Source organism: Amblyraja radiata, chromosome 27 (assembly GCF_010909765.2).
Source record: "Amblyraja radiata isolate CabotCenter1 chromosome 27, sAmbRad1.1.pri, whole genome shotgun sequence".
Lineage (NCBI taxonomy): Eukaryota > Metazoa > Chordata > Chondrichthyes > Rajiformes > Rajidae > Amblyraja > Amblyraja radiata.
In genome coordinates this window covers 9,610,357-9,624,654 of record NC_045982.1, presented here as the reverse complement: position 1 = coordinate 9,624,654, position 14,298 = coordinate 9,610,357, and the positions used below count along the sequence as shown (strand labels likewise).

The following is a 14,298-nucleotide window of genomic DNA, read 5'->3' as shown; positions in this document are numbered from 1 at the left end:
AACATCGGTTTGTAGCTGGTGCATTGTTGATGCTGGTTGAGTAATGAGCAGTAATTCTCTGATGTCTTATGCTGTGGTTTGACAAGTGTTAGCCCTGCTAAACAGGTTTGTATTAAGTGTAGCAGCCACAGATTGAAACATATAATTTGTCCTGGTACTTCCCTCTCCTTACCCTCGTCCCACGAACAAAACAATTTTAAAAACGCAGACTTTTTTCAAAGCTGCCCATGACCCTTGCCTCCTTTATCTTTCCACAATATCTTGCACACGGCAGATATCTGATAACTCAACATTCTTCCGAATTTGGCCTCTTGCAAATTGCTAACTCCTTTACTCCTTTATTGCAGTTGTACCCATTACTGACTAGTTACTTCTAAACCTGTTTGACTATGCATCTCTCTCCATTTGATACACTCATCAAAACCAACATTTTGGCTCCTTTAGTCGATCTTCTGAGAGATATGGTAATATAAAATTATTCTTGATAATAATAATGAAATGATTTGGGAGGTTTTAATATTTTGACATCTACCTTATGCTGTTACAAGCATAGAAACGTTGTAGACACAATGAACCGCAAATGCTGGTTTACAAAGAAAAGAATCAAAGTGCTGGAGTAACTCAGTGGGACAGGCAGGGTATTTGGAGGACATGGATTGGTGTTGTTTGGGGTCGGGAGCCTTCTTCAAATATGTTGTGATTGTTTTAGCAGCAAAAGGTCTCTATGTGGAAAAGATGTTATCGTCCAATATCAATCAGAAAGAAGGCAATTGATTGCCATTTTTTTTATCAACTATTTAGTCCCTCCACACACAAATGTTGGCACTTCAATAGAATTCATTTCCTTTGAGGGTTGAGTTAGTGGGTGTGCGAAAGTAGATAAACAGCCAACTTGAGTTCAAGAGAAAAGGGTGCTCATTTCACAGTTGGAAATGTTGAACTGCAGACAAATAGGTGGCAATGTGGTGCCCTTTGAAAATAGAGCACAATATTTGCACATTTAGCCATTTCCACTCTCTCTCCTGCCGTTCTGCCCAGTTTCACTCCATTCAAACTGAAACAGAAAGACGGGTTAAATATCAGTCAGTTGGATCCACTTCATTACAGAATCCAAAAACAACTTGAGGTTTTGATTGACTCAAATGTTTATTCTATGGCAGCGTAATGCAGAGGGGAAAATCAATGCAGAGGTTAGCTTGACCTGGGCGACCTCTGTTCATACACGTTTCTTGTAGTTAGTGACAGTTGATTATAGCTCTACAGATATTAATGCGAGGGTGTGAGAATGTAAACGTGTTTTTTTTATATAAGAATCGATTCTCGCTATTCTTCCACCTTGCCCTGCACCATCAGACCATGCTCCAACCACACCAAGCAAATTTCTCCCCCTTTCAATGGTTCAGTGGTTCGATGGTTTCTCTATTGTAATGTCTACCAGGTACGGTTAAATAATATTTTGCATACAGCTCAGCAAAACTGTCCCCGTACATACCATTTTCACGCTAGCTATCAAGATCCTTTCATTTGTTTAAGAAAGAACTGCAGATGCTGGAAAATCGAAGGTAGACAAAAATGCTGGAGAAACTCAGCGGGTGCAGTAGCATCTATGGAGCGAAGGAAATAGGCAAAGTTTCGGGCCGAAACCCAAGGGTTTCGGCCCGAAACGTTGCCTATTTCCTTCGCTCCATAGATGCTACTGCACCCGCTGAGTTTCTCCAGCATTTTTGTCTACCTAAGATCCTGTAATTTAATGGTTTATCATGTGTTGTTGAACGATTCTTATTTGACTATAGCTTGCTATTGTCTTCCGCTAAACACTACCCCGACATAACCTTAATATTATAAATGGTTTGGAGTTCTAGGGTGTCTTTCACCACCTCAAAATATCTCAAAATACATCACAACCAGTGGATGGTTTTTGGTGGGATCGCTGTTATAATCATAAGTTCATGTGATAGGTTGAATTAGGCCATTCGGCCCATCAAGTCTACTCCGCCATTCAATCATGGCTGATCTATCCCTCCTAACCCCATTCTCCTGCCTTCTCCTCATAACCTCTGATACAGAAAATACACAAGTTAATTTGAATACAACAAACTGCTGTCAACAGCAATGAGATATTCTGACTTTTATGATGTTAGTTGAGATATAGATAACGATAAGTAGTGGAGAATATTTTTCTGCTTTTTTAATGCTGGTCGGCACCTTTTAAATTAGGCAGAGAGGGCCTCAGTTTTATAGCTCATCAGAATCCACTCAGCTAGCTATCTGCGACAAAGTGCTAGAATTAAAGATAACATTATCCAGTTTACCTTCTGCACTTAGTTTTCAGATGATCCAGATTAAAGACTGGATAGACTCGGCTTGTACTCGCTAGAATTTAGAAGATTGAGGGGGGATCTTATAGAAACTTACAAAATTCCTAAGGGGTTGGACAGGCTAGATGCAGGAAGATTGTTCCCGATGTTGGGGAAGTCCAGAACAAGGGGTCACAGTTTAAGGATAAGGGGGAAATCTTTTAGGACCGAGATGAGGAAAACATTTTTCACACAGAGAGTGGTGAATCTCTGGAATTCTCTGCCACAGAAGGTAGTTGAGGCCAGTTCATAGGCTATATTTAAGAGGGAGTTAGATGTGGCCCATGTGGCTAAAGGGACCAGGGGGTATGGAGAGAAGGCAGGTACATGATACTGAGTTGGATGATCAGCCATGATCATATTGAATGGCGGTGCAGGCTCGAAGGGCCGAATGACCTACTCCTGCACCTATTTTCTATGTTTCTATGATGGCTAAGGTTGTGTAACAAAATACTAATGAGCCTGTTGATAAATGGCAAACTATCGAAAGTTCACAGCCAGCAGAGTCCAAGAGTGAGGGACATTGTGAAAGAACAGTGACTCATACTCAGAAGTGAACATGACTTGTCAAAAGTAATCTCACATATTCGATACCGCATCATTTGCATTTCTATAATTATTTGAACGCATAATGTCAAGTGTGTATTAAGACCATATTTGAAAGGTGGCCCACGGTTTGGTGAAACCGACCGGTGTTACGCTCGTGTTCAAGGTGGAAGGAGAGTTGAGATGGTTGAGGTGGAGAATTCTGGATCTTAAAATCTATTCACCGAGTCAAGAATGGTGAAGTTAAGTGGCGATCTCCAAGTAGTAAAAATGGGAAGCACTCTGGAATCAGGAGGTCTGAATACCTGGGGAAGTTTACAGGCATTGGTTGAAGGGAAGGATTAATACTGGGATCAGGGTGTTAACACTGTGACACAGAGAGGTTTACAGGTCTCCCTTGACTGCATGGCATCCTGCCAGTGGCTCCGGTTTCCTCCCGTATCCCAACGTCATGCAGGTTAATTGGCTCACAATTAATTTATCAACCTACGTAAGTTGCCTACGGTGCATAGGTGAGTGGTAGAATCTGGGGGGCATTGATAGGAATGTGGTAAATATAAAATGGCATTTGATCAGAATAGGAAAGGTTTAGAGGGATATGGGTGAAATGCGGGTAGGTGGGAGTAGGGTAGATGGGGCATCTTGGTCGGCGGGGATAAGTTGGGCTGAAGGGCCATTTTCCATGCAGTATGACTTTGTAATTAGTGTAGAATTAGTGCTTAATTGGCTGCAGAGACTTGGTAGGACTGCTTCTATGCAGCATCACTGTATGAGTCTCTCTGACACTAACATGGGCTTCGGGTTAGATCAACACGCACACGCCTGATGGATAAGAGTTACTCAATACAAATTAGTAAACACACTGGCATTAAGGTGTAACCTGGTACAGGCATTACACATCACGCTCACTTCAGTCTTGCTGATGCTGCAGGCAGCACTTGCAACTGCAACATTGGCCCTGCAGTATTCCGATCTTGAAACCCTTGCTATTTAGCTGGGTATTGTTTACCTGAAGTCTGAAGAAGGGTTTCGGCCCGAAACGTCGCCTATTTCCTTCGCTCCATAGATTGTTTACCTTACAATGTGTGATTAGCTCACGTTAATTCAAGTCTGACAAATTTATAAACTATTGAACCTTGTGGCGGGGCTCATGTGTAATGAATGGAGCTGATGTCAAAACCATCTATTATTTGTTATTGTTTAGTATCCTTGGTATTAGGCTGCTTTGAGAATCTGTGGGTGTAACACAGTATCGGAGTGTTAGTCAGGCAAGCGTGCTGGTTTCCTGAAAAAGTGAAATGGTTTGGGCTGGCAGGAGTATTACAACAGATTTAAAAGTAAGGGTAAATAAAATCAGAGGCATCGTTCTTATGATCGCAATGCAGTACATTACCTGAAAATCACTCCACAGGGGAATCTGTGCCCTTCAGAATGTGGTATAAAGTTGGCCCAGTATCATGTAAGATATTGAGCTTTGCAATATTGGAGATACAACGCAGCTATTAGGAAGGGTGCTAAACGCCGATAGCAAGTTGGCAATGAATCCCGCACTTGACTCGATGGTGCTACATGGCAGGTAGTGATTGAGCCACCATGCAATCCGTGGGAAATTTGGGTGGCGGGGAAAGAGGAGTTAAAAGCTGATACGGACTTTGGCTCTCATCTGCAACATTCAAGGGATAGTTCAATCAAAGTGCAGGCAAGGGTTTTGGAAGATGGCTTTGAATATGCCATCTAAAGGGCTTTTGAATAGGCCCATGGATATGCAAGGATGGAGGGATTATAGATCATGTGTGGACAGGCGATTAGTTTAACTTGGCATCAAGTTCAGCCTCTTTCGTAGAATGTAGAATAGTACAGCACAGGAACGGGCCCCCCAGTCCAAAATATTCTATGAAAGTGGCGGTATTAAAAAAATCACTGTTTAAATCCATGTGTTAGACTTGAAGGGCAGATACAGACTTTGGATGACTTCCCACTAATGCTGATGATGGTAAAAGCAGCTTGTATGCATGTTAAAGTGGCAAACAAAAAGGAAGACCTGCATGCAATGAATGTGAAAGATGCGATGGGAATGCATCACAACATTCTACAGCCAAATAATAGCCCTTTGGAGTATAGCCCCTGCTGTAAATTTGGCCATGTTACTAAAATCATGTCCCTTTCCCATGTATGCAAAATCCATGAAATAAAAACTGTACCCATTGTGCTCCTGTCAGTGGGGTTATTAGGGGAATAAAAGTCAATAATTCAGTTGTGTAGGAAGGAACTGCAGATGCTGATTTACACCGAAGGTAGACACAAAATGCTGGAGTAACTCAGAGGGAAAGGCAGCATCTCTGGAGAGAAGGACTGGGCGACATTTTGGGTCTTCAGACTGTTAATGGTTTCTTTCTTGCCTTCCTTATTTCTATATTAAAACGATGTTGGTGCTTTCTTAGGCACACGGTTTTTGCTCGCTTCAGATACTTATTTCCAGGCAGTGTCATTCTATGATTCAACACAATTCAGAATGACTGTGATCACCCCACAGTTAGTCAGCCCCTTGCACAGACCCCGCCCACCCGAGTTTCTTCAGAAATTGTGAAAGAGGAAGCTCATGCTCGTTGCATCTCATCTCCTTTCAGGAGTCTCAGTTTTGCTCACAGATCAAAGCCCGGTTAATCTTTTAGCACAAACACTTTTACTCCGGTAGATCTGGTGAACTCCGTGTTCAATGACAGTTATTCTACGTGTGCCTAATCATCACCAAAGCCACCGACATCCCACCCTTCCACAATCCCATCTGGACTAACAGCTCTGTGCACATTCCAGTCTTCCCACCTCATCTCTCAGTCATGCATCAAGCTTGGCTCAATAATCTACCACCATCCTTGCACTGCTCAGTTGGTCTGGTGAGCAACATAGGGTGGAATTAACATTCCGAGTGAACCAGGGTTGCCTAAATATGTTAAAGTCAACAGCAACGTTACCCCTTGATCATCTAAAAGTAGGGAAACACTTTAATGATTCAGCATGTATGATTTTTATCTTCCATTTTGTCTTTGTTCTTGTGCTATTGCTGTTACTGCGTTCTCGGTCTTGTGTCAATCCCATCAGTCATTTGGAAACACAAGTGAGAGTTGACCAAAAGTGCAGGAAGCCAGCAAGAGTCAACTCAACCTCAAATGCTTCCTATTTGCTTTAACTCTCAACGCAAAAATGTATGGACCTCTTTCTTTTGCCATTGCACTTTCTTCTATCCATGGTGTAGCAACACAATTCATGGGGCGTTATCTCGTTGTCAAGGAAGGTCACTATTTTCTTATTGGAAACACAATAAGCATTTTTTGTGCAAAGTGGGTCCCCACAAATGCAATGAGTTAATATCAATCTGTTCCTGGCGTTTTTGATTCAGAGATTAGTTTTGTCTGAATTTGGGGGTGAATTGCTTGCATCTCTGGAGAGAAGGAATGGGTGATGTTGCAGCTCGAGACCCTTCTTCACGAAATTGTGACATGTTTGTTAGTTCTTCTCTGTAAAACACTGTTTCAGTCTTGATATCTTTCACCATGTGCCATGGCTTAATCTTACATCAGCCTCCCTTGGTGAGCCATGCTTCTGTTCATCCTTCCCTTTTATTAACTATCTGATTTGTCTTTCCCAGAACAAAACCTTAAGGGATACAAGGATCTGGTGCCTGAATACACTGGCCAGCTACCTCAGAGCCAAGACGACATTCACGAAGGCCAAAAACACAATGCTAACAACACAAAGAACGAGGAAGAAAACGTGGATGTAGAGATGATCGAAAGAGATACCCCACCCACCACGCCAGACGACCAAATAATGGACTTCAGTAAAAAGCTTTGCCCTGATGTTGTGCGAAGCCCTGTGCCAGACAAACACAGTTCGACGTTCAATGACGTTAAAGACGATGAGAGACGAGTGGACAGAAACAGTAGAAACCAAAGATCTGAATGTTCTGTTATTCAGCAAACACCTCGTATTCCGTCTCCTCACTCGACTACCTCGCCTCCCAATAAATTCCCCGTACCCGTGAATGGATATCATAACCATGCTGAGGGCTTGGTCTCCTACCCAATGTACTCGCCTCCCAGCCACCTCCCGTATCAGCCCATGTATCCATACAGTGCTCTGCCTCCGCACTATGCAAGATTTATATTGCCCAACTATTCACCTGGATTCAACGGCCTTCACCCACTGAACAGTCCAGCCACTTTGAACAACATGAGCAATCTCGGCCTGTTTGGCAGGATGCCCCCAGTGTGCGGGGGGTTTGCGGCAGGGGACTGCCTCTTCCATCCCATGATGAATCGGACTGCGTTGCCTGTCATGGTGCCTACCGAAGAAGGCCGAAAGTGTCACCTCTCTGAGCAGCCACGAGGGGTTCTTATCCCCGCTCCCACAAGCGCCTTCTCGCCCTTGGCTCCAGGAGTGGGCTTGAAGGAAATGCCTCTCACCCGACCAACCCCTTCAGGTACCTCAATGAACTCTGAACTGAAAGCTACCTCATGGGTTCCAGCGAGTGAAGAAGCAATGAATTTGAGCAAACCAAAGACTTCTCCTGCAGATTTCCCGGGTTACAAGTCACTTCCCTATCCACTAAAGAAACAGAATGGGAAGATCAAGTACGAGTGCAACGTGTGCTCCAAAACATTTGGTCAACTCTCCAACCTAAAAGTACGTATTTGTTTACAATCTTTCCACATGCAAGGCTTGCAGTAACTTGCTCAGGCTTGCACCAGAGCTCAGACTACTCTGAGCGTTAAAGCTCCTGCGTGCTTCCCCACTGCTAACACGGACATGATATACAAAAGCCCATAACTCCTCCTGCAAAGGATGTTGTTTTCTAATCCCCCTCTTCCAAGAAAGGAATTATTTGTGGAAAAAGTACAGGTGCCCACAAAAACTCTGGGGATTTCCAAATGATATTTAAGAAAGATAAACTGCTTCCTTGTGGAGATACACAATGTTTTTTATGGGTCTTGAGAGCATAGATGGGGAGTTGATGATTCCCCTGTCTGGGTTAATTGAAACTAGTCACTTACAACACAAGAGGTTGGCTATTCAGGTGGATATGGGGATACATTTATTTACCCTCATTAGCAATGGAGTTCCCAATTTTTTTTTTTGGGAACTCCAGTCACATGGGGTCTCAATCACAGAGTATATTCAAGAAAGCAATTTATTAATTTGTTTTTAGATATTAGGGAGTCAAGTGAAGTGGGATTAGTGCAGAAAGCAGGGCTGAGATGAAAGATTAGCCATACATTTATGAAGGGGGCACCAGGCGTGAGGGGCTGAATGGCCTACTTCTGCTATTTTTCTTATGGCCTCCATAAATTGTTGTGACCAGGATGCTGGTGCATCTCATAGTATAAAAAGGAAATAATAGCTACAGTGGAATCCTTACCAGAAAAAAAATAAATGAGGAAATGCTTCAATTGATTCCAGTGTCCCATTATTGTGGTTGATTCCGAACTATCCCTTGAACAGGCTAAGCATTACAAAGACCAATGGTACAAGAGGCCAACCCATCGCCATGTTTTCAGCTGGAGATGGGCATTAGAAACTGGTCTTGGCAATGGTATCCTCACCTTAGAGGCAAAAGGTTTTGGGCCTAAGTGCTGCACTGTCTACGATGTCTTTCACATGAGAGATGTTCCACCTGCCATCTCTGGTGGATGTAAAGGTTGTCACACAGCTATTTCAAGGAAGAGCAAAGTGTTGTCCATGGTTGTCCAGGCCAATATCCCTCAACCAGAATCACTAAATTAAGATAAGCTGGTTTAGTTTAGGTTAGTTTAGAGATACAACGAGGAAGCAGTTCATTCGGCCCACCAAGTCCGTGCCCGACCAGCGATCCCCGCACGGGGATCGCTGGTCGGGCACGGACTTGGTGGGCCGAATGAACTGCCTCTGCGTTGTATCTCTAGCTATCACTAGCCTACACACACTAGGGACAACGCACAATTTTTACCAGGCCAGTTAACCTACAAACCTGTACGTCTTTGGAGTTAGTTTCACGTTGCAAACTTGCTGTGCATGAGTTGGCTGATGCATTCCTACTTTGCAACAGAGACTACATTTGAAGAATGATTAATTAGGTGTAGACTATTTTAGGACATCCTGAATGGTGAACAGTGTTGTTATCATCCATCTTTCTCTTTCCTTTATGTGGCATATGCCATGTACCCTTTGGTAATGAGTTGTTAGCATGCAGTCTCTTCACCCTCTGACGTAAAGGAAATCTTAGAAGAATGAGTCACCCTCGTAAAGAAATTAATATCTGGTGTAACTATTACTGAAACTATTTTGATGGAACTTGAGACTCCAGTCTCCAGCAGCCTGTGATGTAACTCCGCTCCTTTTCTTCCAGGTGCATTTGCGGGTCCACAGTGGAGAAAGACCGTTCTCCTGCAACACTTGCAGTAAAACCTTCACACAGTTGGCCCACCTCCAAAAGCATTACCTTGTACATACCGGAGAAAAGCCTCACCAGTGTCAGGTAAGAGAGCTTTTGCAAGACAGATTGGGAATCGGGCAGAGGTGATTAAACGAAAGATAGTCACAAAAAGCTCAAATAACTCAGCGGGACAGGCAGCATCTCTGGAGAGAAGGAATAGGTGGTGTTTGGGGTCGAGACCCTTCTTCAGACTGAGAGCTGTCTTCTTAAACTGTTGCAGTTAATCCAGCATTTTGTGTCTATCTTCAGTTTAAACCAGTATATGCAGTTCCTTCCTACTAATTAAAAGAAGCCCTGGCCTAAACACAGATTGCTAAACACTTTTACAACATAATACTCTATTAGCAACTTATTGTTTGCAACATATGAGGAATTTCATTTGCCATGTCAGTCATGCAAATAAAAAGCAACGGAACGCACAAAATACATTTTAACATAAACATCCACCACAGTACAGTGACTCCTCCACATTCCTCACTGCGATGGAAGGCGAAAAAAAGTTCAATCTCTTCCTTTCTTTGTTCTCCCGTGGTCAGGGGGCCTCGAGCCCTCTGTTGACGGGATGATCTTGACCCCCGTAGCCGGTGGTATTTGGGTCCTCCCCGTCGGGGAGATCAGCTCCCGCATCGGGGGGATGTCAGCTCCCCCACGCTGGCGATCGGACCCCAGATCGGGGCTTGTCGAACCTTTGCATCATTGGAGCTCCCGACTCGGCCTCTCCCGAGACTGCAAGCTCTCGATGTAAAGTTTCGTACAGTTGTGACATACACTGGTCGGATACTATCTGGTATGGGATGGTAGGGAGTGGAACTTGATCCATTTGTTTTAATAGACTAGCTTGAAGTCCTGAAAATGAATCGGACAGAATTAGTAGCTGCCTAATGTAAATCCACGGAAGACAAGATGCTGAAATCTTGTGTAGAGCACAAAGCAGTGCAATAACTCAACGGGTTAGGCAGCATCTCTGGAGGACATGGATAGGCGATGTTTTGGGTTGGGTTCCTTCTTGGTAGCAGCCTGAATGGAAACACATGTTGAGCCAAGGTTGGCTGCACTGTTCATAGTATTGGGACTGAACTTGAGACTTTATAGCACAGGTTGTAACTGGCAAAGGCCAATGTCATGGTTCATCCCCAATTGGAACCTGAAGCTTGAAGTTGGATGCAGGGGGGACAGACTCAAGCACAACAAGCTGGAGTTTACCTGAGTTCACACTAATGTCCCAGAGACCCAGAAACATTGATAAGTTACTGACAACTCTGCATCAGAGAGTTCCCTGGCGTACTGCCAAATGATTAACATAACATGCTTCTTGTGTGCAAATCTATATTGGTTGCTATCCCACACTGTGGAGCCACCCTACCTCCCAGAAGTTGGTTTACTTGAATGTGGCCTCATATCATGGCCGAGTCTGGCAGTCCCCTGGTTCCATGTCATCGGTGGGTGGTTGTGGGGAAAGGAAAAGAAAGAAAAACACGTAGGTGACAATCAGGCCTTCACAGATAACATCCAAACTAGGAAGTACCTAACATAGAAATCAGCCCCGATTTCAACTCGTATACCTGGTGGGAGTAGATTGAAAGTCAGTTTCACTTGGCTGTGTTTTGCTCCTTATGAGTGACCAGACTTATTTTTCCATCTTTCCTCTGACAGGTTTGCCACAAACGTTTCAGCAGCACCAGCAACCTGAAGACTCACCTCCGCCTGCACTCTGGAGAGAGGCCCTATCACTGCAAGCACTGCTCGGCTAAATTCACCCAGTTTGTCCACCTCAAGCTGCACAGGCGCTTGCACAGTAAGGAGCGGCCGCACAAGTGTCACCTCTGTTCCAGGAGCTACATCCACCAGTGCAGCCTGAAGATCCACCTCAAAAGCAGCAGCTGCATGGCGTCAGAGACCAAATGGTCCAAGGAGGAGCTCCTCAAGATCGATGATGAAATCAATAGGTTCGACATGAGTGAAAATGCCGAGAGATTGGACAATGTTGCCACGGTAACAGAGATGGAGGTGATAACTGAGCAGCTTATAGTCCATGGTCTGGATGCAGGGCGCAAAGAGGACCAATTCAGAGCAGCAGGTCACAAGAACAATGGAGACAGCCATCCACCCTCTAACCTCCATGAAAGGACCAAGACCAATCTACTGCAATTTCACCAGGGTCCAGCAACTCTGCATCCCGTCAGGTTCAAACAAGAAGCCAGCCTATAATTGTGTAACAGCCATGTGTTGGGACTAATTCAATGAACTCTTCTCCAAAATTGGTACATATTGACAGAAAGATGTTGGATAAACTGGAAGGGAGATTCATAACATTGTCATGTTGATCCTAGAAAGAAAAGTGTTTCAAGACTCTTTCTTGAGTGCTTTGTTTAAACTTCTTGAAGGAGTAGTCTGTTTTATGCGATCTGACAAATTGTTAATTGATGCTTGCATTTCTTATGAGTTTTTATGCGTTCAGTCAGACCAAAAAGGAAGCTTCCTAACACATGGCCATTGTTGGGTCAGGTGTTAGACCCAATCTTTGCTGTGATAACCAGTTGTGCTTTCAGTGCTTTCTCAGGGTGTGTCAGATGTATTTATGCAACAGAAAATGGTATATATTTTTTATCAGTTAAGAGACAATCAGATACAAGTTTATTCTTCTATGCCTATATCTTATTTATTAAGAAACAGAACATTTTCTTTTTTTTAAAATAAAGTTCACAATTGCAAAGAAATATGGGGATTCACTGATGTCTATAGTACGTTCAATGAGAAAATAATGTAACTATTGAAAAGTCTTCTTGCAAATGGACATGATGATGATATGTCATTCGTAAGCCTTGGCATCCGTGTTGGTGTCTTTGAATCTATTGCGTGCTGCTCATGGCATTGTTGCTGGCTCAAGAAGGCAATCAGGTGTGATACGGTATTAGACAAAGAACCTACAGCGAGCAAGATAGATCACTCGACGAAAAAGACGTAGTACGGTCATGGGCAGATTCACGGGTAATTTTCGGCCCCATTTCCGTAACCGGCTTCCGTCTCCGCACCAAAGATCCCGTAACGGAGCAAAGATACTAGTGTGGAGACGGAAGCCGGTTACGGAAACATCCTCGTAAAAATAAAAGTTCCTTGGTAAAAATCTTCTCCTCATTTTCAGAAATATAATTTAAATATAAATATAATTTAACACATTAACACAAACTGTTCCCCCGCAACGTTGATTGCACTGCGAGTCGGGTCGGGTTACTGAAATGGATGAACAAAGGCCCACGTTCCACTCCGTTGCGTACTACACGTCAGCCCATTGCATTTAGCAGGAGTGGTCTACCTTGCTCCGCTATAGGATCTTTGGTATTAGAGAGCTAGACCTGCAGGGGCTGAGAAGATCAAATCTTGTATAAAGACAGGCAAATGAATCCAACCAGCTAATCGCACTCATATAATCACAAAAGTCAAACTCCTGAAGTGTGGCTGGAAAGGTGACCTCTGCCGAAAATTTGGGAATGTGAAGGATGGCACTTCCTCCACGAATCTCTTTAACTGGGAGCTTAATGTTGATGATATTTGATCAGAATGTGGTGCAATGGAATGGAATGGAATTGAGGAGTTGTTTTTTAAGGGAGAGGTAAGGCAACAAGCCTTCAGCAGCCTGTCCTTGTGAAATGGTTCTATTTTCCTTTTGGTATTTTCCTCAAAATACTCCTCATCAATCTTCCACTATTTTGACTGCATGTGATTAGCAGTTCAGGGATTTTCACAATCCTCCCTCATCTTTAAAGCTTTATGATGGTAATCGTAGTGATGGTCCACAATCCTGCTCCTCCATAATATTGATACTCCTTCAGTTGGCTGTAGTTAGAACATAGAGCATAGAACAGTACTGCATCAGAACATGTCTTTTGGCCCACAATGACCAAGCTCAACATGATGCCAAGATAAACCTATCTCATCTGCCTGTACATGATCCATAACCCTCCTGTGTATTTCCTACATGTCCATGTGGCTTTCTAAAAGCCTTTTCAACACCACTATTGTATCCTCCTCCATCACCCCTGGTTGGGAAATTTCCTCATTCATAGCAACTAAATAAAACCAATCTTGCCTCTTTGATACCTAATACCAATGTTAACATTGGTTAGTGAAGGATTGCAACCATGCATTCTTACAGTGGTTGTACTTGAAAAAGCATTGGTACTGGAGTTGTCAGTTTCTAATGCCAGTTACTATCTAACTGAGGGCAGGGCAGAGGAGGTATCCCGCTTCTAATGCTGTCGCCATCGAGGAGCTGAGTAAGGACCTCCACAAATCTGAAGGACCTTGTAGCTGATTGAATGATGTTGACATATCACATTGAAGTTGATAGGAAAGAGAAACAAGAAATCTATCGAGTGTGCGTGCAGTTGTATCTCTTGATGCTTGCCAAACTGGAGGTGGGTGGCTGCATCTGTGCAGGAGGATCATTTAGACGAGTCATAAGAATACCAAAAAAAAAAACCCTTGAGGGTTAGACTTGGCAAGGATGTGATTTAAGCAAGTTTTAGAATGTTTTCTTAGGAAGTATGTATACATGTGAGTTGTCAGTTGTGAGTAGATAACTAGTAAAAGGCTGCCCAGGGCAAATTTATTTCTGAAAATTAAAAAAAAACAAAAAGAAAACAAAAAGGCTTGGTATTAGTGAATGAAAAATGCACTGAAGTGTAGAAATGTTCTCACAACATGAGATAGTCACACACTGAGATAGAAATGCTGAAGAAATTCGATTTCCCACTTTAATCTGTCGCTTTGCAAACATAACTTATCTTTTGTCGTCTACACTGGATTTGGATTTGAATATTTTGTATGTTGTTTAAAGAGCCCAGTTAATTAAGCCAGTGGAAACCACCAGCATTGCCACTGTGCACCAAGGTTGGTCTAATCAAACGGAATAGCCATTTACGGCTA

At 43.3% G+C, this 14,298-nt stretch overlaps 1 protein-coding gene across 2 annotated transcripts in view; it reads left to right on the top strand.

Moving 5' to 3' along the window:
- The window catches only part of znf683 (zinc finger protein 683), a 49,037-nt gene extending 36,954 nt beyond the window's left edge, over positions 1-12,083 (top strand). For both annotated transcript variants that reach the window (XM_033045059.1, XM_033045058.1), the window contains 3 exons: positions 6,550-7,586; positions 9,286-9,414; positions 11,026-12,083. In XM_033045059.1, the coding sequence (XP_032900950.1) occupies positions 6,550-7,586; positions 9,286-9,414; positions 11,026-11,580 (1,721 nt within the window). In that variant the 3' untranslated portion in view covers positions 11,581-12,083. The remainder of the gene's footprint in view (positions 1-6,549; positions 7,587-9,285; positions 9,415-11,025) is intronic.
- Positions 12,084-14,298: the final 2,215 nt, after the last annotated feature.